This window comes from Colias philodice, chromosome 22 (assembly GCF_061535455.1).
Source record: "Colias philodice isolate Cphi_HAF_F1 chromosome 22, ilColPhil1 Martin Lab GWU primary, whole genome shotgun sequence".
NCBI classification, from domain to species: domain Eukaryota; kingdom Metazoa; phylum Arthropoda; class Insecta; order Lepidoptera; family Pieridae; genus Colias; species Colias philodice.
Genome location: NC_143107.1, coordinates 8,183,357 through 8,210,570, shown reverse-complemented (window position 1 = coordinate 8,210,570; position 27,214 = coordinate 8,183,357). Strand labels below are relative to the sequence as shown.

The following is a 27,214-nucleotide window of genomic DNA, read 5'->3' as shown; positions in this document are numbered from 1 at the left end:
CAATGAGAGCAATAATAACATTGTGTACTGTCGTTAGATTAAACTCAAAACTTAAATAAAATCGATTAAGTACAAGGCGGGATTCGAACCCGCGTCTTCATCCCTGGATCGAATTTTTTATTCTTTAAAAAAATATTTTTATAATGCTATAAGTAAAACTAAAATATCACATTTAATAAAACAGTCCAATTCAAATAAATTTAATTTCAGACCTCGAGCAGGTATAGACAAGCCAAGTGTAGACAGACTCGAGAAATTATTCCGCGACACAGTGGGAGATGGGAAAGAGATCACAAGAGAACAATTCCAGAAGATTGTCGTTTCTAAGAACGTAAGTATCTGTTGTTTTTTGTTAAAATAAACATTGTAATTTTCATAATTGCAGCTATTCCTAATTTTCAACAATGTAGTCATTCTTTCTTTTCATCATTAAAACCATTTGCAATTTTCAACAATGTTGTAAGTAGCCATTCCTAATATTCAACAACAGTGTAGCCATCTATAGTTATTCCTTACTAGCGGTCCGCCCCGGCTTCGCCCGTGGTAAATATTTCGCAATAAAAGGTAGCCTATGTTTTTTCTCAGGGTCTAAAGATTATCTGTGCCAAATTTCATCAAAATCGGTCCAGTAGTTTATGCGTGAAAACCATACATACATACATAGGTACATAATTACAAACCTTTCCTCTTTATAATATTAGTACAGATTTCCAACAACATTGTAGTCACCTGAAGCCATTTGTAATAAATCTTCTCAAATCGTATTTTATTTTGTTTGTTACCTCCGCTTTGATGATGATTACCTTATTTATTTATTTTATTTGGTCCCATTATTTTTTTGTGTCGTTCCGAATTTGGAACCGGATAAATTTTTGTAAAAAAAATATTATTTTATATTATAATTTTAAACCACATTGCAGCCATTTTTCACGGAACGCGTGTTCCAAATATTCGACGAAGATAATTCGGGAACAATATCGCAACATGAGTTCATAGCGGCAGTACATCGGTTCGGCAGACAGGCGCCGGAGGAGAAGATTCGATTCCTGTTCAAAGTTTATGATTTGGATGGTAAGAATTCTAATCCTAATACTAATTATAAAGGCGAAAGTTTGTATGTATGGATGTTTGTTACTCTTTTACGCAAATACTACTGAACCGATTACAATGAAATTAAGCTCACATATAGAGGGTAACTTGGATTAACACATAGGATAGATTTTATCCCGGAAATCCTACGGGAACGGGTTTTTCTTTGAAAACGCGGGCGAAGCCGCGGGCGGAAAGCTAGTATTTAATATTTCGTTTTTTCTACTAATATACAATTGCGAAAGTTTATATGTTTATTTGTTACTCCTTCGCGAAAAAACTGCTGAACCGATTACTGGAATACAAAAAATAGGATCACTCAACGGGATTCGAACCCGCGTCTTTTGCCATTCCAGAGAGACGCCTACGGCCTGACCACTCGACAACCTGTAATCCCACCAGAGCAATTGAATTTATTCTACTTTTTCAGTTTTATGTGTCTGAGACACATCGCACGACATCTAGATTTAATTGATATAATTAACAACGATTTTTTTGGGTATCATTTAAGCTATCACCAATTTAATTAGTTTTGTGTTTCTTAAATAATAGGGTTTGTCCTCAAAATAGTAGATCTGTCACCAAAATGTAGTCACCAAACAATGCAAAATCAGTTCCACAATAAATCACCTAAAATCCTGAGATATAAGGTCTAGTACCAAATAAATGTTTTTGTATGTATTATAATAGGTGTGTCCTAATAAGTATTTAAGCAAACTAATTTAAAGAGATCACCAATAAATAATATTATGTTACTAGAAACCAAAAGATTCTGCTACTTAACTAGACTCCCAAGGTTCTAAATTTCCACTGGTCCTAGTATAAATTATCCCATCAAAAACATCCTGTAAAAAACCCAAGTCTCGCAGCTCAGTCTTTCTACCGTCAAAAGTTGTGAGATCCATGTAATACCAAGTCGGTTAATCTATTTAGTGTCTACTTGAAGGACCTTCTGTCTTAAGTTATTACATAAGTTATTATCATGCCAATATTAAAAATATTTAACGTTTTAAACAAATAGATCGACTTGGACATCGCTTGATTTGATTATATGTATCACACTACACAGCACGACGGGCCAGCGACCAACAGGAACGAGAGTTTCAATCGCGTGAGGCGCGAGAGACTAAAGAATCTAATATAATATTGTAATATTCATTTTGTTTTCATGCGATGTCCAAGTCGATCTATTTGTTTAAAACGTTAAATATTTTTAATATTGGCATGATAATAACTTATGTAATAACTTAAGACAGAAGGTCCTTCAAGTAGACACTAAATAGATTAACCGACTTGGTATTACATGGATCTCACAACTTTTGACGGTAGAAAGACTGAGCTGCGAGACTTGGGTTTTTTACAGGATGTTTTTGATGGGATCTCACTTCTTTTTGTAGAGCCTTTCTTTTTGATACCACCACCAACCACCAACTGCATAAAAAACTTTGTAATCCCATATATTTATATGGGATTACAAAGTTATTGATGCAGTTGGTGTATTTGGAAAACTGGACCGAAATTACAAAATATTTAAGTTTTCCCATGATTAAGACACTAAACTCTATATGTATTCCAAATATGAAGCTTCTAAGTCTGCTAGAAGTGCCTTGGACTTTTGATGATCGGTGAGTCAGTGAGTGACAAAATTTAGAAACTTTAACAAGTTGTCATTCTTAAACTACTGGTTCAAATTGACTGAAATTTTAAATATTCCGTGTTTATACAATGCCGGATTAGTTACTGAAGATTCAGGTTTCTTGCTTTATCCACAACCGAATTATAGGGGGTCGAAAAAGGCCCGAATTGCTTCGAGAAAAGGATGGTACGGCCGTGCCGCTTTTTTTTTGCTCGACTTGGCGGGGGCACTGCCGTGCCCCCAGATATTTAAATAAATTTTTTAGCAGAGTAGTAAATAAAACAATTAAAGTCAAAATAATCAATATTTATTGTTTAAAATAATTACCACTGAACAATCAGCGCTGGTTTAAAATAGCTGGCTTATGGCTAGCAGAATAGTAGATAAAACACTTAATTAAAGTTAAAACAATCAATATTTATTCTTAAAAATGGTCAAATGGTGGAAATTAAATCATTTGGTCATCATTGGTCAATTTTTAAAGCGCGCCAATTTGTCTCCGCCCCTTTGATCATTTTTTCATTAAAATTATAAATTGATATATTAAATTGGTAACGAATACTATTAATTTAATATCTGAAAGAAATAAAATGTTACTACCTACTGTATTGGTGACAAAATATCAAATAAAAAGGAGTCGCAGTCAGGGATCGATAATCGATTTATTTGGTGACAGATCTACCATTCTGAGCACAGAGCTATTATTTAAGTAACAAAACTGTTATTATAAGAACGAAGTTTATATTCATGTAATGCAATATAATTTTATTGGTAATTGATCTCTTATTTTACACATATATTAACATTAATTTGATAATTCATACCTGGGAACAATTTTTGTTTATCTGAGAACGAAAATATTTCGTGGCGATAGATCTATTTATTGATGAACTTGATGACAAATATAAATTTTGGTGATAGAAAATATAGTTCCCATTTTTTTTTAATTTATAATAGGTTAACGATGTAGCGCGGCCATTTTTGAATTTGATATTTAGTTTTCTAACATTCAAATGCTTCCCAAAAAAATAAATTTATAGTTATAAAGTATTTGAATGCTTGGTTACACGTACACCCAAGAAGCTTAGGTGTATTATATACACCTAACTTAGCAAGTGGGTGTGAAAGGGATAAAAAAACATACAGGCGTCATTCAAGGTCATATTTTCTTGTTTCAAGTTAATGTTCATACTGAAATCTTCAGATATAAGCTTCTTGGTTACACCACATTTTACTTATAGTTAAGAATAATGTCAAATTTTTAAAACGTTGCACCAACCCTTAACATTAAGCCCTTCAACAGGGGATGGTCTAATCCAGCACCGTGAACTCCTTCACGTAATGCGCGCGTGTATGCACGAGAACGGCATGCGCTTTAGTTCGCAACAATTACTCGAACTTACCGCCGCGTTGTTTGATGACGCGGGGGGAAGTGAGAGGGGGGCTATTACCTGTGAGGATTTGAGGGATCAGCTGATGAGGCACCCGGGGCTGATTGATAACCTGTCCATTAGGTAAGGAAAAACACACACAATTGACAACACACAAACTTTAACTTAACTTTATTAAATATAACTTTATTAAACTTTTTTGTACACATACAATAAAAATCTTACAAAATAACAATGCAATTTGTCTTTCTTAATGCCTTATACATAGTATATAATATTATAAAACGTCTTTTTTTATGATTTAAACAGAAAAAATTCTTTTTTGGAGATTACATTAAGACAGTTTATTTTAAAACACAAATAGACCACACACAAACATGGTTATGTGTACACTTGCACCAGGTGGGTCGCATACACCCCATACACTCAGAAAATTTTGGGAACTGCAGCTGTTCAATTTGCTCGTCATTCTTGCGATAGCTGATGCATCGAGAGATTGGTAAACTTGTCCATTAGGCTTAGGTCCACATTTAGGGGAAAAAGAAACATTTAACTTTACAAAACAAAAAATTCCCACAAAAGAAAATGCAATTGACAATACAGAAACGGTTCACTTGATATTATATTGAGTAGATACATTTGCGGAAACTGTCTGTTCAGTTTGCTCATAATTTACTTTTTCAGTCATCACGTGTAATGATTGGCTACCAAGTCTACATTGTGTCGTGTTTTTTTTTCAAACTCAAACATGTAATACCTCATTAACAATTTAAAATATTTTATTTATTATATAAACAACTGTGATACGAATAACATTACATAAAAAAAAAAAACTACAAAAGACACTATTGGTCTTACCACAAAACAATTTAAACACAGTCTTACTTTAAACCAGGGATCTGTCACCTTAATAGTTCTGAGTGAAATACGACAAAATTAAAGAGAACCCGCGCTTAAAGATAAACCCTGTCTAAAGTTTTTTTGTGGTAAGACAGTATAATATATTAACTCATATTATCCAATATGTCCCCAGTATCGACCGCTGGCTAGTCCCCCCCAGCCCGCCCCCCACCGCTCCACTCTCAACCCGTCTGCTCACACTTTGGCCGCACCAACTCACACTCGCGTACATCCGCAACAACTTCGCACTGGTCGGCTATTTGCTTGTGTTCTTCTGTGTCAACTTCGCACTGTTTGTTGCTCGGATCGTGGAGTATTGGGATAGTAATGTGTTCGTTATTTTCGCGAGGGCTTGTGGTGAGTTTTTTTTTTTGTATATGATTAATAATATTAAGTATTGTTATTGATAAATATTCATATTGTTGTACTAGTATCTATTCGTATAAAGTTGTTATTATGTTGAAAATTACATCCGCTACTTAGTTTTATACAGGAGGTTGAAATACTAAAAAAAAAATCGGTTCTCTTACACTTTACCTAGTTAGATTATACCATATTACATTTTTCTGAATAATTTTTTCGCATTATCTGTTAACGAAATTATATTTACATCGTTACAAAATCGTTCGAATCGATCATAGGGCCACACAGTAAGGCGAAAACTGCTGGTTCAAAACCTGTCTCACGATATCAATTTTTTTTAAATTTCAAATATTAATAATTTATTGCTTTATCTAAAAAAAAATATTTCCCCCAGGACAATGCCTAAACTTCACATGCAGCTGGCTCCTTGTCCTAATGCTCCGGCGTTCCCTCACCGCACTGCGTTCCCGCGGTTTCGCGGCGTTTCTACCGATAGACCACCACGTGTACTTACACAAACTCACAGGTGTCGTGGTCGTGGGGTACAGTGTGCTGCACACTGCCATGCACTTGTGTAACTTTGGTGAGTTGTGAGTTTGTGAGTTGTGAGTTTGTGGGTTGTGAGTGTGTGAGTTGTGAGTGTATGGGCTGTGAGTTTGTGGGTTGTGAGTGTATGGGTTGTGAGTTTGTGGGTTGTTTTTGAGTTGTGAGTGTATGTGTTGTAAGTTTGTGGGTGCGTGAGTTGTGAGTGTTTGGGTTGTGAGTGTGTGGGCTGTGAGCTTGTGAGTGTATGAGTTGTGAGTTAATGTTGTGAGTTTGTGGGTTGTGAGTTTGTGGGTTGTGAGTTGTGAGTTTGTGGGTTGTGAGTTTGTGGGTTGTGAGTATGTGGGTTGTGAGTTTGTGGGTTGTGAGATTGTGGGTTGTGAGTTTGTGGGTTGTGGGTTTGTGGGTTGTGAGTTTATGGGTTGTGAGTGTGTGAGTTGTGATATTTTGAGTTGTGAGTTTATGGGGTGTGAGATTTTGAGTTGTGAGTTTATGGGTTGTGCGTGTGTGAGTTGTGAGTGTATGGGTTGTGAGTTGTGAGTTTATGGGTTGTGAGTTTGTGAGTTGTGAGTGTATGAGTTGTAAGTTTGTGAGTTGTGAGTTTATGGGTTGTGAGTGTGTGAGTTGTGAGTGTATGTGTTGTGAGTTTTTGAGTTGAGAGTGTATGGGTTGTAAGTGTGGGTTTGTATTTGCGTGAGTTTTAATTTAAATGAGTTTATAATGTAATTTTGTTGGGTATTTTTGTTGGTTTGGTGAGTATTTGTAGGTAAAATCGCGCTGGTGCAGTGTATTTGTTTGTTGGTGAGTTTGTATTTGTTTTGTGTATGTGATTTTGGTGAGTTTTTATATGGTATATTTATTTGTAAATACATAGTATATGTTTTATTTCAGTATTTTGGTGTAAAAGCCAGCGTGCTGCAAATGACCCGCAATAAAATTATAATTTATTACAGAATTCTATTGTGCGTCATTATTTTGATAGCATTTTTGTGAATTTAGTTAAAAAATTATTATATCTTAAATTCCAGTACAATAATTAATCCAGCACATGTTCTCTTTACGTTTTGTCCAATTCCACATTAATTATGTACACTTAAAACAATTTTGTTGACTTCTTTCAGGCCTAATAGTAGTTAACGACCCGCACTTAAACGCATATAACTACACAACATGGGAGTGGCTCAGTTCTACAAAGCCGGGTTTGTTCGGTCTAGTGCCGGGTGCAGCAAACCCGACGGGATTGGCGCTGTGTGTTATATTGCTCGTGCTGGCCACTTGTAGTAGAGCTGCTGTGAGACGGGGCGGGTGTTTTGAGGTAAGGAAGAATAGTTTGTTATTATGAGTGATGCTGTATTTTTGGTTTATTGATTTTGTGGCTTTTGTAAGGAAAAAAAAAGACGGGTTGCACTCCGGGAGTGCCGGCAGAAGTGAAAACTTGATTATTAACGTTGAGCATGTTTGATATTTTGGAATGGTATTCGTCTTACGCTTTTACGATCAGGTCACGTGTCCTGACGCGAGTTTAAGATTTTATACCCAACGCCGCTAAAGAAGTTTTCACTTCAAATTTTTTTTTCTGTAGTTCGATGGAATTATCCAAATGTGCTGAACATTTTTATGTTTTTGCCAATTCGTAGTTTCACCGGATTTATAAAAAATTTCCCACTTTAACAACCTTTTTCATTGTTGATACACTCATATTGGTCGCCTATGCGACCAATATGAGTGTATCAACAATGATGTAATCAACAAGTATGAGTGTATCGATATAGATCGATAAATTAATTATTATCTATCCAGCTTAAACATTTCATTTCGTATCAGTAACAACAGAGCTTTATACAAACTGCCCTCAAATGTTTAGAAAATAATTTAGAATAAAATAAATTCGATCACGATACTTCATACACCGTACCAAGGTCACTGTAGGTGTACAAATCTTTGAACAAATATTTAAAAGCATGTTATTCTTTTAGAACTAAAAATGACTATTTAATAAATTCCAGATATTCTACTTCACCCACTTGCTGTACATTCCGTTCTGGACCTTACTCATTATACACGCGCCAAACTATTGGAAATGGTTCATCGCACCTGGTACTATTTATGTGATTGAGAGGATTCTAAGGCTTAGCTGGACGATGTAAGTGTGAAATATTTGATTGTTTGTGAATTATCGAATGGATAGTAGGAAGTACGGAAAAAGTTGAAAGAAATAGCAACAAATTCGCAACATTTGAAAAGTTGGAGCAGATTGGAGCTATTTATTACTTACTAGATTTCCGCCCGCGGCTTCGCCCGCGTTTTCAAAGGAAAACCCGCATAGTTCCCGTTCCCGTGGGATTTCCGGGATAAAACCTATTCTATGTGTTAATCCAAGTTACCCTCTATATGTGTGCTAAATTTCATTGTAATCGGTTCAGTAGTTTTTACGTGAAAGAGTAACAAACATCCATACATCCATACATCCTTACAAACTTTCGCCTTTATAATAGTATGTATTAAGATAATCTTCCTTCCCTCCAGTATAATATACTACTGGTTGTCATCACGCGCACGTAAGCGCAAGGTACATCTTTCATCCTAACTGATATACACTGATAGTTGCCATTACTTATTTTATTTTATGATTATTTAGCATAGAACTCGGATATCGCAGATCCATTTGTTAGTAAAAAAAAAAGACGGGTTGCACTCCGGGAGTGCCGGCAGAAGTGAAAACTTGATTATTAACGTTCAGCATGTTTGATATTTTGGAATGGTATCCGTCTTACGCATGGGATATAAGGGCTAAAAAAAAAAATTCCGTCTTACGCTTTTTCGATCAGGCCACGTGTCCTGACTCCTGACGCGAGTTTAAGATTTTATACCCAACGCCGCTAAAGAAGTTTTCACTTCAAAAACTAAATATTAATGTTAGTAATTACATCTAAGCCTAACCAACTCGTGTAACATGTAAGTCGTAGCGTGGCGTAACAAGGGACTTTTATTTTGTAATCTAAGGGCCGATTTTTCAATGCTTGGATAAAACTTATTCGTCGAATAATGTATAAAACTACTATTTTAAAAACGTATTCTAATTACCCGTATTTGACAGTTTACGTGACATTTTAATATTATCGTGTAATACTTTATTGGACGGATAACTTTAATCCTAGCTTTGAAAAATCGGCCTTGCACATACATTGGTAAACAAGCCCCGTTACCATGGCAACCACTCCCCAGGTCGGAGCGCGGCAAGACGTACATAGCGTCAGGCGTGTTACTCCCGTCCCGCGTGACGCAGCTGGTGGTGCGCCGCCCGCCGCTGTTCCAGTTCCGCGCGGGCGACTACGTGTTCGTGTGCGTGCCGGCCGTCGCGCGCTACGAGTGGCACCCCTTCACTATCAGCAGCGCGCCCGAGCAGGACGGTCAGACATACACACATACACGAGCTATTCACGTACAAACACAAACATATGCATGAACACAGACGAGCTCACACAGACAAACACACAACACATCACACATTCAAGCACAATGTATACAAATTATCTATGCGGATGCACTCAAATGTTACAACACGCAATAATTCATAATAACACGTGGCAACACGCAGCAACACGTAGCAACACCCATCAATACGTAATAACACGTGGCCGTTTGCCACATTACGTATTTTACTTTTACAGACTTTTACTGATATAATATTTTCTGTTCATTTCAAACTTAAAAGTGATGTGATACTCAGAAATATCGCACCTGACTAACTAAATATTAGAAATTTTATTTTTTAGGTACCTACTTCTTAAAACGTTTAAAATAATTAAGTACAAAAATTCACCCTACAATAAATAATAATAAAATACTATTCCATACAGATTACATCTGGCTACACATCCGCGGTGTGGGCGAGTGGACCAACCGCCTCTACTCATACTTCGAGCAGGAACAGATGCGCTTACAGGGACACACGTGAGTTGGAGTGTGAGTGAGTGTGAGTGTTGTGAGTGATATAGTTCGTGAGTGAGTGTGAGTTAGTGAGTTAGTACGTGAGTGAACGTGTGAGTGAGTTTGTTAGCGTGTGTTTAAGTGTTTTTTAAGTGAGTGATATAAGACAAACAATAATTAATGATATTAGAATTTGTTGTTGGCTTATGTTTTGTATTGGACTCTCAAATTACAAAATAAAAGGATTGGACTTAATTTATTGTTGTATTTGATTTTATGTGCATAGTATTTTAATTTAATTAATTTCATTTAATGTTATTAATGAAAGTATGTAACTATAATAAAAGTGTTAAACACGTGTTAAATAAATAATTCCGCATCTGGTGATTTGATAATTCAAAGGACAAAAAAGACAAAACAAATTGTACTTATGTAGTAAATTGTACTCGTGTAATTGACAATAATTATTCAGCAATGCTTTTGAAAATCTTTCAAACATTACTTTTAAATAATAATTTCAAAAACATTCCAGAAAATGCCGTACAAATTCCACTCAAAGCGGCAAAAGCAATCGCAAAGGTTCGAACGATGTTCGCGATGTTTCACCACTCGCGTTTGACAATGATGCGTTCTGTTGTGACGATGGTAATGGTTTCAAAGGTTTGTATGTTTGTTCGTGTGTATATCGGAAATGTTAATTTGAATTTTGAAAATTTTGTGATAGGTGAAAAATATTTGTAATCAATGTTTTGTGTTATTTATCATTATGGTGGGATTGTTTTATTTTTATCATCTTGATTTGTTAATTGAATTTAAATAGGAGTTTTATTTTTATGGTTTTTACAATAACCCTTAAATTGTAGCTAATACAAATTTCCAGCTAAAAAAAGTTTAGAAGAGGTAAACAAACGTATAAAAAAATCTTAAAAACTTCACAGCATTATCGCCGATGCAAAACCCACGTCCAAGCTTCTTGTCGCCTTTGAAGGTGATAGAGAAATCTAACTCGATGCCCGATGTCTTCAATAATGTTCAGAATAAACAGAAAACTAATACGTAAGTAGATATTTTAAAGAATGCTAGTTTGTATAGGGTGTACGGACCACCACCGGTGTATTTACATGGTGCAAAACAAATAATTTTTCCATTTCTATCGTTCTAACTGTTTCTATAAAATATGACCTTTTCTATTGTTATTTGTGTTTTTGTTCCTATTTGTGTTTAAATTCGTATTCCTATTTTATTTGATTTTGTTTGTGTATTTTTTTAATATTTCCATTTCCACGTATGTTTACGTCATTCTCATTTTTATTTCAATTCATCCAATCTCACTAAAACTCACATTTTGATTTCCATTAATTCAATTTTGATTTCCTATTCCTGATTCTATTCTTGTCCGTATTTCTTTTTCCGTTTCTATTCCAATTCCTGTCTCTATTTTTTTTAACATCTTTTTATGTACTAGCTTCCGCCCACGACTTTGTACGTGCATCCCCGTTTTTCCCCGTTCCCGCAAGAATTTCAGGAAATCCTTTCTTAGCGGATGCCTACGTTCTAACATCTGCCAAATGCCAAATTTCAGCCCGATACGTCCAGTGGTTTGGGCTGTGCGTATATAGATCACTATATCAGTCACCTTTGAGTTTTATAAAATACTAGATTTCCGACCGCGGCTTCGCCCGCGTTTTCAAAGGAAAACCCGCATAGTTCCCGTTCCCGTGGGATTTCCGGGATAAAACCTACCCTATGCGTTAATCCAAGTTACCTTCTATATGTGTGCTAAATTTCATTGTAATCGGTTCAGTAGTATTTTTCCTGACGTATAGAAATTTTCCTGGCTTATAGAAATTTCCCTGCTTGATAGAAATTTTGCTGGCTTATAGAAATTTTCCCGACGCATAGAAATTTTCCTGACGTTTAGAAATTTTCCTGGCTTAAAAAAATTTTCCTGATGTATAGAAATTTTACGGACTTATGGAAATTTTCCTGTCTTAAATTTTCCTTTCTCATGGAAATTTTCCTGCCGTATAGAATCTTTCCTTGTTTATAGAAATTTTCCTGACGTATAGAAATTTTCATTGTTTATAGAAATCTTTCTATACAGGGTTACTTGTAAAACACCAGCAACCTCGCAGGACAAGATAGCTAACATCATAAGTAACAACATTTGTTCTACGACTTTTGGCATAATGCAATAAATTATTTTTAAATGTTTTTTTAAACTTTTATTGTACTCTCCTAACATATTTTGTAAGTCTATGTTCTATTCATTATCGGATGGACGACGCGACGCCCCCTTCCCCCACTCGTTCGCTTTTTGTTTACGTAATTTTTGGAAGGCGTAGAGTTTATAATATTCAGACGGAAAATTAAATGAATATTTATTTTTGTATGAAAATAAAATCTAACAAATTATCAAAAGTCGTAGAACAAATGTTGTTACTTATGATGTTAGCTATCTTGTCCTGCGAGGTTGCCGGTGTTTTACAAGTAACCCTGTATATTTATACAAATTTTCCTTACCTACATTAATTTTCCCGACGTATAGAAATTTTCCTGGCGTATATAAATTTTCCTGACGTATGGAAATTTTCCGGACTTATGGAAATTTTCCTGTCTTAAATGTTCCTCTCTCATGGACATTTTCCTGGCGTATAGAAATTTTCCTTGTTTATAGAAATTTTCCAGGCGTATAGAAATTTTCCGGCCTTATTCCTGTCTTATAGAAATTTTCCAGTTTATAGAAGTTTTCCTTATCTATATTAATTTTCCCGACGTATAGACATTTTCCTGCTTATGGAAATTTTCCTGACTTATACAAATTTTCATTATCTATATAAATTTTCCTGACGTATAGAAATTTTCCGGACGTATAGAAATTTTCCGGACTTATGGAAATTTTCCTGTCTTAAATTTTCCTCTCTCATGGTCATTTTCCTGGCGTATAGAAATTTTCCTGTCTTATAAACATTTTCCTGACTTATACAAATTTTCCTTATCTATATAAATTTTCCTGACGTAAGTATAGAAATTTTCCTGATGTATAGAAATTTTCCGGACTTATGGAAATTTTCTATACATCAGGAAAATAATATTACTAGAGGTCCGCCCCGGCTTCGCCCGTGGTACATATTTCGCAATAAAAGGTAGCCTATGTCCTTTCTCGGGTATTAAAATATCTCCATACCAAATTTCATGCAAATTGGTTCAGTAGTTTAGGCGTGATTGAGTAACAGACAGACAGACAGAGTTACTGTCGCATTTATAATATTAGTATGGATTGTCTGTTTCTTTTTTTTACATGTATTTACTTGGTGCTGAATAAAGTGTATTTATTTAATATGTACACTGCCACTGTCAGGATGTCAATGTGGTGTCCACTGAAAATCAGTGGAGAATCTAAGTGTCTTATATGTCCTTAGATTCTCAAACCACTGAGTGGATATTATCCATTTTGTTTCGTTGTAACTAGTTATAAGTTAATTTGATTTATTTTTTATGTATTAATGACTAATGTGTATCGGTACAAAAAAATGTATTTCCTTTCTTTCTTCTATTTATTATTATTATTAACTCCACGTCCCAGTCCCCCCGTATACCACCGCTCGGAGTCCGCACAGTGCATGTCGGGCGGTGCGGGGCACAGCGTGCGGCACATGAGACTCAAACCCGCGGTCATTGAGTGTGCGCCGCCTGTGAGACGCGGCTCGGGGGATAGCTTGTTGGCGCTGGGTGAGATACACACACATACAGATACATAGATCATATGTACAGATACACACAGACATATTCAGTCACGGCATATATCAACGCTCAAATCGCTTTGTGCATGGCACATGCATACAGAAACACAAAAATTTTGATGCTACACAGATCTTCAGTGCAATGAGTTTAAAGGGCGATTTGTAAAAAGCGGCGATTACAATAGATATTTTCTCATACATTGATGATAATGACACAAAAAATATACATACACGCACAAGGTCGACATACACGTAACACGATACATATAAATACAAGTAAACAGTTACATGCACGAAAACAAACACATACAAAATTATGAAAACATGATTATATCTCATTGAAAAAATGAAAGCGAATTATTCAATCCAATAAATAAATATCATTAAAAAACCATCCATCCAAACAACTATGATTACGATGTGGATGCCTTCAAAAAAAAGCCTATGCTTCTCTCAAAGGCCGGCAAATCGCAAGGTTACATGACGTTGTAATTGATTATGGGCGGTGGTGATCATCTTACATCAAGTGCACCGCCTGATCCTTTGCCGGTTGTTGTATGAAAAAAAAAAAAACTACATAGAAATGTACAAATAAACACTCACATACACATAAATAGATATATGAGAAAGACATAGAAATGGACAGATAAAAGAACGTAAACAGATAGAGATACAAAACAGAAACACAGAGGCTTAAACACTGCACTTCTTCAGTTCCATTGCACTGAAACTGATCACAATTGATCTTCTCGGACACAGTTATATGACATAAAAAATATACATACACGCAGGTTGATAAGTAGACTAACACAAATACATGCAAGAAAAGAAAAAAATATTAAAACCTGTTTATAGGTAACTATTATTGATAATAAACCCAACAGTATATTCAACCCAACAAATGTATCATTAAAAACTATTCAAAACCAAATTCAGCTCGTCGTCGCTTCTCCAAAAGTCGTTCACCAGAGCGAGACGTGGAAAATGAAATGCGCGTCCACACTGAAGAAAGTCCTTCTGAAGCTGGCAGTAGCGAATATCCAGTGGGAAAACCACTTGAGGTGAGTCTGTAGTATGTATTTTTCATATAATGTAGTTTTTATTATTTGGATCAATTATTCTTTACTAGAGTTCCGCCAGCGGCTTCGCCCGCGTAAAGAAAACCCCGCATAGTAATCGTTCCCGTGGGATTTCCGGAATAAAACCTATCCTTTGTCCTTCCTCAGGTCTCAAGCTATCCGTGTACCAAATTTGAAGCAAATCAATGCAGTACTTTTTGAGATTAGCCCGGACATACATACAAACAAACAGAAAATAATTTTAAAACTATATTTTTGGCTTCGGTACCAATTGTAGATCTCGCCTCAAGTATTCTTTTAAAATAATTAATATTCAATGACTTTCCTACGATTTTATTATATGTGTAGAAGATAGCATATTTGTATAGTGGATTTCCGTTTTGATGTAGATTCCTTATTTTTAAGTTCAAATGGAATCGACTTTGCTATGAGCATTTATCGAACGAAAACCTGTAAAATGGTAGTGGCATCTGTATGTAATCAAAAATTATTTTAGCCTATTGATATAAATAGTGTTGCTAAAATAAAATTTAGTACTTTATACAAGTAAAAAAGACAATATATTAATAGTGTAGGTCCCAATACATAACCTTGTGGAACCCCAATCTGAATCTATGTATATCTGAATATTTACAAAACCAGTTATTTTGCATTTTTTTGAACGGCCAAATATGTTTTAAAAATGTTTGGCGAAAGTTTCCCTGATATTTACATTTTGAAACTTTTTCATACGAATGATTTGAGAGACTGTATCAAATGCTTTGGTGAGATCGAAAAATATAATAAAAGCTAATTTTAAGATCAAATTGTTTTGTGTAAATTTTTTGAAGTGAAAACTTATTTTGCGGCGTTGGGTATAAAATCTTAAACTCGCGTCAGGACACGTGACCTGATCGAAAAAGCGTAAGACGGATGGATATCAAACATGCTCAACGTTAATAATCAAGTTTTCACTTCTGCCGGCACTCCCAGAGTGCAATTTGTATGTGAAACCATTTAAACCTACACAACCGATTTTCCTATACATTATTCTGAAATAAATTATCCAGATCTATTTGGACGGTCCGTATGGCGCGGCATCCTCGAACATAATGCGCGCACAACACGCGGTGCTCATTGCCGCCGGTATTGGAGTCACTCCCTTCGCCTCGCTGCTGCAGAGCGTGCTGCTGAGACACGCTAGAGCTAAAGCCGCTTGTCCAAGGTGTGGGCATACTTGGCCTGATCCAGCTAGACATGGCATGAGTTTGAAAAAGGTTTGTACACAACACATAATATACGATCAGACATGACGCACAACATCGCATCACAACACATCACATTACATTACATCATAACATATCATATTGCATCACATCATAACACAACACATCACATTATAGCACATCACAATACATTGCATTTCATCATATCATATCAGATCACGACACGACACGATACGATACAAAACAAACGCCGAAAAGTGCCTTTACAAGCATGCAAAAACAACTCTTACATTTGCACATAATATCACAGCACAGTAGACACTTTTCTTATGATATGCTTTGTGTAATTGTTCAATAATTCCGTTTTCAGGTGGACTTCTTCTGGATAAATCGCGAGCAGCGTTCGTTCGAGTGGTTCGTGTCGCTCCTCTCGCAGCTGGAGATCGACCAAGCGGCCGCGGGCGGCGAGCGGTTCCTGGAGATGCACATGTACATCACGAGCGCGCTGCAGCGGGCCGACATGCGCGCGCTCGGCCTGCAGCTCGCGCTCGACCTGCTGCACGAGAAGGTGCCCACTGCCCACACTGACACTGACACATGTACATCACTCGCTCGGCCTGCAGCTCGCGCTCGACCTGCTGCACGAGAAGGTGCCCACTGCCCACACTGACACTGACACATGTACATCACTATAACACAAAACAAAAACAACAAAAAAAAGACGGGTTGCACTGGGGGAGTGCCGGCAGAAGTGAAAACTTGATTATTAACGTTGAGCATGTTTGATATCCATCCGTCTTACGCTTTTTCGATCAGGTCACGTGTCCTGACGTGAGTTTAAGATTTTATACCCAACGCCGCTAAAGAAGTTTTCACTTCAAAAATCGTGTGCAATGTGTGCTGAGCACACGTGTCAAAAGTGAAACTTCTTTGACAAGATTCAAAAATAACGAAACCGTCGCCTTAATCCATGACGCGACGGTATTTCCATAACGCGACCTTTAAATTTTACTGTCAACGCGCCTAAAGAAGTAAAACTTCAAAACCAACAAAATAAATAATTGATACGATCGACACTAACACATACATAATCAATACTAATACTATCATTAAAAATGTTATTAAAACAACTAAAACAAATATTTCCAATCAAAATTCTACTACTGGCATAAATAACACACCCCCTACATTATCAATGCTCATACTAACATTGTTATTAAAACCACCAATAACAAAACACTCCATTAGAAAACTCTGCCTAAACGCAAAGGCAGAGTTTTCTAGCCTAGTCTAGTTGTTTTTCCATTAATATCTTCGGACATGATTATGAGTCTAATTGTTTATTCACGTTAATGATTCTTATATTACAAAGAATTATTATTAATTATACTGTTTTTCCCTTATTTCAGGGCAAACGAGATCTAATAACCGGTCTAAAAACCCGCACGAACGCGGGTCGACCAAACTGGGACAAAGTGTTCCAACGTCTCGCGTCTCAACACTGCGGCAAAGTGTCCGTGTTCTATTGTGGTCCGCCATTATTGGCGAGGGTTTTAAGGGCTAAATGTGATCAGTTTGGCTTTCATTTTAGGAAGGAAGTGTTTTAAAGGAAGAACTAAGGTTAAAAGAAGTTCTGAAATATACCGATAACATCGCTCCTACTTCAAACATAAAAAGAAATAGATCTTAATTACATTTCCAGTAGACTATTTCAATTAGTAAAAGGAATCTTAGAACATTATTTGCCAATGTTGAAGGAAGTCTTAATACGAATTTAACTTGTTATTAAAATTCAAATTCAAAGTGTAGTTATTTTATACTCTAAAATGTGTTGCTCTTCTAAGAAAATCACACTTCTGTATAGTTATATTAGTACAACTAACGCCATCTAGTTATAAGAGTTTTCTTGTATGTGATTAATTTATTCTTAGTTGTAAATTGTAATTATTCCAAGGTATAACAAAGTGTAATTTGTAGTACTAAAGACTATTCTTCATGTTTCACAATAAATTGCTTTATTTAGAATAAATATAAGCTTGAAAACTTATTTTTCTTAGCAATGCCATCCATAAACCAAAATAGACAGGCAAAGGAAAAACGAAGTCAAACTGATTTCGCTGTCATAATTAGTGATATTGCCACTTATTACCAGTTATAAGTAATTATATGTGATTTTTACTAAATTGAATCTGTGGTATGCCGTATGAGTAAAGCTGGGATTTACTTGTATCATTAATTCTTTTCCTGACATTAATAACTTTTTATACATGCATGCTTAAATACTAAAAATAATTTTAAATATTGACATAAAAATAATAATAGTAAGTACCTAGTTAATTTGTAAATCAAATTAATTTTAAGGATCATTGATATATTTTTAGTATTTTTATTGTTAGTGTAGTTCATTTAAACTGTCATAATCTAATAATTTGTTAAGTTGTATAGCTTGTTCATGTTGTGTTAGCTTTATTGCCATAATTTATAATATTTTTAATTTATTACAATGACTAATTTATTACGAAGTTACCGAACAATGTTGCATAAAATATTAATACAACCTACCTTTAATTATACCGAATAAGTTGTAGAATTATTTAATTATTTAGATAATATTGCATTAATAATGAAATAATTACTATTTTGAAAGATTTCATTATTACCTCGATAATGAATCTTGTGAATTACGACATTTCCTTGTTAGTCACTAATTAAGTAAATTATAATTTTGTACTTTTATACTTTTTTAAGGACTTTGAATATAATAAAATGATTATATTTTGCACCTATGTTGTTTTATTTCCCTCCAAATATATTTTATACCCTATTGAAATAATGTTGGCAAGATTATATGAAATGCTAGTTGGAACCATTGAGATAATATGAATATGGAGCAGACACCACGAACAAAATCTGTGCGCCAAGATGGCGGCGCGGGGCGCGCGAATGACGGCTAGACAGTCATAGATTATGCGATGTCACTGACTCACCGCTATAGAGGCGACACTTTGTTTCTTTCTGTCTATTTTATTGGGTGCCACTCCTTACATGCACGTTGACTTGAAATTTTCTTTGTACTTACTTAATATTTATTTTAGATATAAACTGACTTTACTACGCGGGGCTAACAATATCTGGCATATAATATAGGATGAGGAGGTTCAGTCAGGGCTATGGGAAGTTTCATTCCTTACAAATTGAGCCTTTTTTAGAAAAAAAATAAAAGCCGTGTAAAAATTGTGTTTATTTATATTTAGTTCATCATCCTCAGAACATGTTCCCGGCTCAGAAATTGCTTGTATTGTTCCAGTACTATTGTAGCACACCTTCGGCTAAAATAAATATAATAATAATAATGTAAGTGATGGCTAAAATAATATTTTATTTGTTATACAAATCCGTAAAATTTTATTATTATTACTAACATCAATACAAGGAACAGCAGACTTCTTTAGAATACGCCTTCCCGCTTTTGTGGTATATTTATCCTCATCGCGAAAATGCAATGAACAGACGCAAGTTCTATCGGATGGTAACCAGGTTTCTTCACTGCGGTTGTTTTGGACAAATTTTACCCATTTTTCCCTTTCTTCACGGCCCAGACATGGAAACCTTGAATAGAAAAAATATTAATCTCTGAACTAGCGGTCCGCCTCGGCTTCGCCCGTGGTACATATTTCGCAATAAAAAGTAGCCTATGTTTTTTCTCAGGGTCTAAAGATTGTCTGTGCCAAATTTCATCAAAATCGGTCCAATAGTTTATGAGCCTATTTATTACAATCAAACAAACAAACAAAGTTTTCCTCTTTATAATATTAGTGCAGATAAATAAATAATAATTCAATTATACGTTCAAGTCAGTAGCTTATACAATATCAATTAAAATTGATTAAAATCAATTAACAAAAAAAAATTGGTGATTTAGTGACATATCACACTAGCGGATTGCGAGCGGTTTCAAAGCGGAGCGGGTGCGCAACGAATACGTTGCGGTTGCGCAGCGAATTCGTTGCGGACGCGTGGCAGATGTGCAACGTTTACGTCGCAGTCATGTACACTCATTAACAAAATGGAATCCGTGCTGGTTGTTACTTATAACTTGTGATAGTATAATAATTATGAGATCATTATTTTTTACGAGTTTCATAACATGTTAATGTTTAGGGTATTGTTTTATCTATTAAATCTTGGTCGAAATGCAATCAGATAACTTAATTGCTCATTAAGAAAGTTCATTAGTGAAATAAATGTTAAAGCTCCTTAACTAAAACAGGGCTATCTTATTATTAGATAAATAGCAGTGAATAGAAAATTTTATCAAGCAACCAGCAACTCACTATCACTTTGCTCATAATTAGGTTCACAAAATCTCTTTATAACATACGTTGCTATGGGAGAGATTATACTGGTCAGTCGTTACATACTTTTGGAATGTATGGTACATTCTAAAAGTCCTAGTAATTCAATTTTATAGCACCTTTTTTTAACAACTCCAGTTGTTATTACATCTTTAGTTAACTGTTAAGTAAGTGCATTTCCACAGTACGGTTAAAAAATTGAGTGCTACAGAAACGATGGAAATATTGAATGGAAGTTAGGCAAGGCGGAAGGGCTGGCTTTTGTGCGAGAGTATACAAAATGACGCGTCCGCAACGAATTCGCTGCGCAACCGCGGCGTGTTCGTTGCGCGCCCGCAACGTATTCGTTGCGCACCCGCTCCGCTTTGAAACCGCTCGCAATCCGCTAGTGTGATATGTCACTAAGTAATTGATTTTCATATTTCATGATTTCACCTTTTTTCAATTAACAACCAGTCTATGCTTTTCTAAATATGTAAAATTATTATTTTATACTATAAAAATATACGCCAGCAAATATTACTAACAACACTTATTTCATGCCCAATGTCATATCTTAAATTTTTAATCTATGACAAATGACGCAAAATGTCGCCCGCCAAAAATTTTGTTCTAACTAAGTTTTAAAAATTATTATCTAGTTACTTACTGATTGAAAAGTTATTCCTTTGCACTTTTCCGTATTATTTGTATTATTTGTGCAATATCGTAACACACACGTAGGCATATTTGATGCGTTTCACTTTAAAACAAATAAAAAATGAGCGTGACGTTCGCGCCAATGAGCGAGCAAGCGACTGAGTGCAGTTACGCCACATGACGTATGTTGAGTGGAACATAAGTGGTGTAGGCGGTATCGACTCCATATTAATATTATCTCAATGGTTGGAACATAATATATATATCTTTGAGCTTGAAATAGGATTTTAAAATTTTAAAATCTAATAAGTAGATAATAGGAGCTAACTATAGTCAATGTCCATGAATCCTACGATTTTTTTATGAATATGTATTTCGACTTAAATTTTCATCAAATTTATCGCCTAAAATAATTTTACAAGCATATTGTACAAACCGACTCGGACTTGAGATAATATAAAAATGATTACGTCACACGCGCGTCATTACAACGCAAGCGATACAATAATTATCAATTCCGAGAATATGCGAAACGGTAACCTTAGCAAATGGAACCTTGAAGCCAAGGTTCGCGGATGGCCCTGCCCGTAACCTTCTGAACGAAGGTTGCCCTTGTTCTGAGGCCGTAGCCTTGCGGGAAGGACAAATCCTTGAGGAACAAGGTTGGCGCAAGGCCGACGGTTTGCAATGTCAAAAAGGCGCGCGAACTATCAGTGCGCGAATTTTTTTTTTACTTTTTTTAAAGGCGCGCGCTTTCCTGTCAATTTTGACGTACGGTTTAAAAAAATAATTTTAAATTAAAAAGAAACGAAGTATATTACTCTTATTAATTATTGTTAGATTCAATATTGAAACTACAGTAAATAATAAATATTATGTAATTAAAAATTACTAATTATTGTGAAATATTGAAATCAGAGACATCTACGGGTACATTTAAGAACTAATTATAATTCGAATTTATATTAAGCATTACGTAGTCTAAATATAAAAATACAGATGGCGCTGAAATAAAAAAGGAAATTTTATTTTTGAAATAAATAAAACAAAATATTTTTAAATTTAATATTTCAAGCAAACTTACTTACAAATTATAAGTAGGTATTATTAACATTAATCAAAAAGTTTGTACTTGTGATTATCAAAATGTAGGTACCTATGACAAATAATTAAATAGCTCAACGGATTTAATGCGAAAGCCAGAATAGAAATGATATTATTATAATTTCACAAGATGTAGGTAATAATAATATCTAATACTCTTTATTTTATGCTGAAATAGAGATTGAGAGAATTGCGCAGCAAGCTAATCGTATCTACCTAGAACCTTATTAGTGGTAAACCGTAACCTTTTACATGTCGTGCTTTTACAATTTGTGTTTACCATGTTTAACTATACATATATCTAATTATTATCACTACATAGTATAAAACAAAGTAGCTTTCTCTGTCCCTATGTCCCTTTGTATGCTTAAATCTTTAAAACTACCCAACGGATTTTGATGCGGTTTTTTTAATAGATAGAGTGATTCAAGAGGAAGGTTTTATTATATAATTTATTAGGTTTTAGGCAAAGCGGGCGAAGCCGCGGGCGGTAAGCTAGTCTATTCTAAAAGAACCATTGAAAAAGAAAATAAAGACAACAAAATTGCCAATATGATATGGAGCTTTCAATAATTGATTGTCCGATCATGCCTACAGTTAATTTTTTGTTAGCATATTATGTATTATATTAAATTAATGCTTTGCGTATATTCATGGCGATCAAATTATGTATTTGTAAATTAAGTATCTTGTTTATAAAGTTAGATTTAGTTGAAACAAGGAAAGGCATGAACTTACTTATACCATAGACAAAATATATAAATTCGTCCATGTTTATACCATGCGTCCATGCTTATGGGGGCGCATAAAGCAAAATAACCAATCTTCTATTAGATGATACGTGTAATATGCAAGACCAAATCTAAAAAATAAAATATATATCAAACTAGATGATATGTTCAACGATTCTGTTTAATCAAAAACATAAAATATTAAAATTGACTCGATAAAAAAAAATCACCAAGTTAGCTCTAATTTTCACACTTTTACGTTTTCTACTTGACATGGTAATACTTATTATGATTTTTTTTTCATAAACAATTATATTAAAACATTTGCAAGATATTTGTCAGAGCCATGGAACTATAGTCATACTGGAACCCAAACTCCTAAGAATAAATAAAAAACTGATAGAATGACCGCAAGTAACCCCTGTTTACCCCATAGGGTAGCCAGCGTGATTGTAAATTTTTCCCCTATTGACGTGCATTAAAAAATCGACTGTCAGTAATAATAGTCTATATGACATAAATCATTAATAAAATCCGCTAAAAAAATGAAATTTAAACGAGATTCATGCAGGTTTGCTTTTCCATTGAAATAACAAAGGTTTACAACTTTTAAAATGGACTGCTTATCGAACACGCTCATAATTTTTTTCCCATATTTTGAATTATGTTATGAAAATCGTTGCGCGGCAGCCCCAATTCTAGGTGTCAAATAATGTTTACTGCAAAATGGCGGATGTTTATGTTCATTTCGTGAGTTTGTTCTTGTATTTTGGAATTATTCTGAGCCAAAATTAATAGAAATGGTTGTAAATATATTGTGCGCGGTTGCAAAAGTGAATGGCATCCAGGATGTGATATTATATTTCATTCGTAAGTACAAAAAACCATGCATAAACTACGCTTCATGTAAAATTGTAGTTTAGTAATATTTCTACTTTAATTGTTGTTAAATCTGGAATAATAGATCGAAGTTGTGATTATAATGTTAATTTTGATTAGGTTTTTTCCATTTAACATCGTTATTTGCTTATTATTAAATGTTTCATGATTGTAATAAATATTAGACTAGGGTGTCCATACTTTATAAAATTGTGTACATATATTTCGGTATGGTATTTTATATGAGGAGAAGTCTTTCTCCACTTGAGTTAGTTCAATTGGCGTGAAAGTTAATGGTATAAAAACGTTGTTTACTACTTTTATATAATGATATATTGTAAAATCAAAAACTCAAAGTACATACATATATGGTACCTACTGAAATAGAAGCACAAGACAACAGCACAAATTTTGTGTTATCTGTATCTAAATGACATTTTTTTTTTATATTTTGCAAATAATCTTCTTTTCTCTTTACAGGTTTCCGTCCAATCTAGCGGAACGTAATACATGGCTAAATATAGTAGAATTAAAAATATCCTGTTTTGAAAAAGTGAAGATATGCAACATTCATTTTAAACCCGCACTTGGCCAGTGTGGTGGATGTGGCTGTAACCTCATAGGAGGCCATGTCCCAGCAGTGGGAACGTAATATATACGTTACAGGAAATAAAATGTATGGGAGGGTTTAAAGTTACATTTTTAGATATTTCTTGTTATATTTAAAAAAAGTTATTATTGTTATTTTACTCATTAGGTAAAGTATCATATCAGTATCATATCGATATCAGTTTAAAGTTTTTTGATACCTGCAATAGTTACGGAATAATCACCTGTGCACACTTAACGATTACACCCTGAATATATTATATTTTGTTTTTTATTGTATGATAGGGAAGCGCTAGACCACGATCTCATATTTCAAGTACTCTTAAAACTATTTAAATACTTAAGGGTATGGAATGATAAAAATATTTTCAGTGAACCGATTTCGTTACTTTTTATTGTTATTATCTTATAATTTGCAAATTTGTAAAGGCAGTTGGCATTGTAATGATAAATAAATATTATAAAAACACATTGATATTTTACTTCATTAATTCCTCAAATGACTGGACGTAACGCCAAATTATACAGCAAAATGTTGTCATAATTTATAGCGGTCCTGTGTTCTGAAGATGCAAGACGGAAGACGCAAACATGAAAAAACGCTGAAAGGAACATTACAATTTTCCAATGTTAAATACTTGAACATCTATTTTTTATCTATTTGCAAAAATTCTACAGTAACTATATTAGAATAATAAATGCAATTACGTAATTTATTTCCGCCGTAAATCATCAACCATCAATCAATCAATAAATATAAAACTCTCCCGTTACTTAGTGACTGACAGACAACGCACAGCCTAAAATCACTGGACCTAAAGACATGAAATTTGGCACACTCTGTATATCTAGAGTATCCTAAAGGTGCACTTAGAAAGGCTATTCCGAAATCCCCACGGGATAAATGGGATTTTATGTTTTATGACTGCAACGAGGACGAAGTCGCGGGCAAAATCTAGTATTATAGTAAAATTTTAATACGAATAAAATTGATGTATCCGTTATTTTTTTCCTTAATATCCTGAATTTTTTACATTTATACTCACCCCACGGAAATATAGACATACTATATATATTATGACTCACCGTAACTAGAAAGAGACGGAGGGGAAACGATAAGATTCAAGGTCAAATTTTTTGACTTTACTTTTTCTTAGGGAGTGTGGGTTCCATATGTAGTATATATAGTTCCATGGTCAGAGCATTTTGTGTAATTACTTTTAGTTTTGGTTTTATCTGCGATAAACCACTTTTATCGTGACAAAATCAAACGTTTATCTCGAGAAAAAAAGAGCGCCAAAAGTGGTTTATCGCAGATAAAACCAAAACTAAAAGTAATTACACAAAATGCTCTGACAAATATCTTGCAAATGTTTTAATATAATTGTTTATGAAAAAAAAATCATAATAAGTATTACCATGTCAAGTAGAAAACGTAAAAGTGTGAAAATTAGAGCTAACTTGGTGATTTTTTTTTATCGAGTCAATTTTAATATTTTATGTTTTTGATTAAACAGAATCGTTGAACATATCATCTAGTTTGATATATATTTTATTTTTTAGATTTGGTCTTGCATATTACACGTATCATCTAATAGAAGATTGGTTATTTTGCTTTATACGCCCCCTTATACTTATAATTTTAACTACTAGTATAGCATTTTATTTTTTATCTATTTATTACGCCAAACCAACAGTAAATACATATAAATCATTGCAAGCTTAAATCTAGAAGTATATAAATGGTAAGGATGTATCTACCAATTATAGGTAAGGACAATTCGAATATCATAAACTTACTTAAATTGTACCAACTAAATCAACGTAGCGTTTCTTATGTTAATTTATTTTATGACTAACGTAACTATATTTAAAGTAATTAACAATATTTTTAGAAAAAATTGAATACGAATCAAAGCAAATATCCACAAAATTAGGCTGAGATGTACCTACACAAAACATTAAACTCACTGCACATTCTATTTATTGGCGAGTTTTTACCAACATTGTTTCGATACAGCGGGAGATCAAAAACTCTACAAAAACTCTAAAAACTCTACTCTCAAAAACGCATTAGGATATAATCTGTGATTTTATCTAATAATCCTCAACTAGATACGACCTGTCATGCCCCAGGGTTCAGTATAAGGTCACCTTAAAACATAATATAGTTTTACAAACATATACTAGTGAAGAAAACAAAATATATAATTATTATCAATTTCCCCTTATCACAGGTTATCAGACAGCATTATCACAAATATGTAACGAGTGTAAGCATGTATGTTTGTAATAAATAGTGATGATAGCAAAATTATTGAACAATATCATTGCTATTGCTATATTAAACCTAAACAATGAATAAATAAAGTGCTATTTTCTAAAATTCTAATGAATATCTCTTTAAATTAAAACAAGACTGTCTGTACGTTGGCCATTGAATATATGTACCTACATTATGTATTCAAAATGGTTTAGGTTAATTTTACTGCAATAATGCTTTTGTTATTAAATATTATTGAAGTGAAACTTCTTTGGACTAGCTACTAGTAATTATTCTGTGGTTGAGGGTAAAATTTCAAATTCGCGTCATGGCAATACCGACACGTCATCGAGTAAGACGACGATTTTGGTATCTTTGAATCTTGCCAAAGAAGTTTCACTTCTGACACACGCTCTTAGTTATAGTACCCCTATTTCAAACTTCGCTCTTTCTCCTGATTTGAAGAACCACGAAATATAAAAAAAGGCGGGTTGCACTCCGGGAGTGCCGGCAGAAGTGAAAACTTGATTATTAACGTTGAGCATGTTTGATATCCATCCTTCTTACGCTTTTTCGATCAGGTCACGTGTCCTGACGCGAGTTTAAGATTTTATACCCAACGCCGCTCCCGTGGTACCTACATGTTTACGTTTTTTTTTCATAAGAACCATCCTCGTACTTCAAGGATTAGATTCCGCAGCGCACGCGATGACAGAATTTTTTGCCCAGTAGTTTATGCGTGAAAACCATACATA

General features: G+C 34.3%; 1 protein-coding gene and 2 long non-coding RNA genes across 9 annotated transcripts in view; 2 read left to right on the top strand and 1 right to left on the bottom strand.

Annotated features, from left to right (window-relative positions):
- The window catches only part of Nox (NADPH oxidase), a 48,437-nt gene extending 29,784 nt beyond the window's left edge, over window positions 1–18,653 (top strand). For 6 of the 7 annotated variants that reach the window (XM_089709272.1, XM_089709274.1, XM_089709273.1 and 3 more), the window contains 16 exons: window positions 211–331; window positions 921–1,071; window positions 4,029–4,239; window positions 5,150–5,373; window positions 5,774–5,962; window positions 7,044–7,237; window positions 7,929–8,065; window positions 9,148–9,332; window positions 9,783–9,876; window positions 10,385–10,512; window positions 10,791–10,908; window positions 13,439–13,584; window positions 14,532–14,656; window positions 15,724–15,930; window positions 16,250–16,529; window positions 17,289–18,653. In XM_089709272.1, coding sequence (XP_089565398.1) covers window positions 211–331; window positions 921–1,071; window positions 4,029–4,239; window positions 5,150–5,373; window positions 5,774–5,962; window positions 7,044–7,237; window positions 7,929–8,065; window positions 9,148–9,332; window positions 9,783–9,876; window positions 10,385–10,512; window positions 10,791–10,908; window positions 13,439–13,584; window positions 14,532–14,656; window positions 15,724–15,930; window positions 16,250–16,529; window positions 17,289–17,443 — 2,665 coding nt within the window. In that variant the 3' untranslated portion in view covers window positions 17,444–18,653. The remainder of the gene's footprint in view (window positions 1–210; window positions 332–920; window positions 1,072–4,028; window positions 4,240–5,149; window positions 5,374–5,773; window positions 5,963–7,043; window positions 7,238–7,928; window positions 8,066–9,147; window positions 9,333–9,782; window positions 9,877–10,384; window positions 10,513–10,790; window positions 10,909–13,438; window positions 13,585–14,531; window positions 14,657–15,723; window positions 15,931–16,249; window positions 16,530–17,288) is intronic. The other variant, XM_089709277.1, reaches the window with a different exon arrangement.
- Window positions 18,654–19,111: 458 nt separating this feature from the next.
- Window positions 19,112–19,522, bottom strand: LOC149478549 (uncharacterized). Its single transcript, XR_016317434.1, has 2 exons — window positions 19,302–19,522; window positions 19,112–19,208 (listed from the first exon to the last, which is right to left on the bottom strand). It is a non-coding gene; the product is annotated as an uncharacterized LOC149478549 (long non-coding RNA).
- Window positions 19,523–22,781: 3,259 nt separating this feature from the next.
- LOC149478548 (uncharacterized) lies at window positions 22,782–24,665 on the top strand. The gene is made up of 2 exons (XR_016317402.1): window positions 22,782–23,578; window positions 24,068–24,665. It is a non-coding gene; the product is annotated as an uncharacterized LOC149478548 (long non-coding RNA).
- Window positions 24,666–27,214: the final 2,549 nt, after the last annotated feature.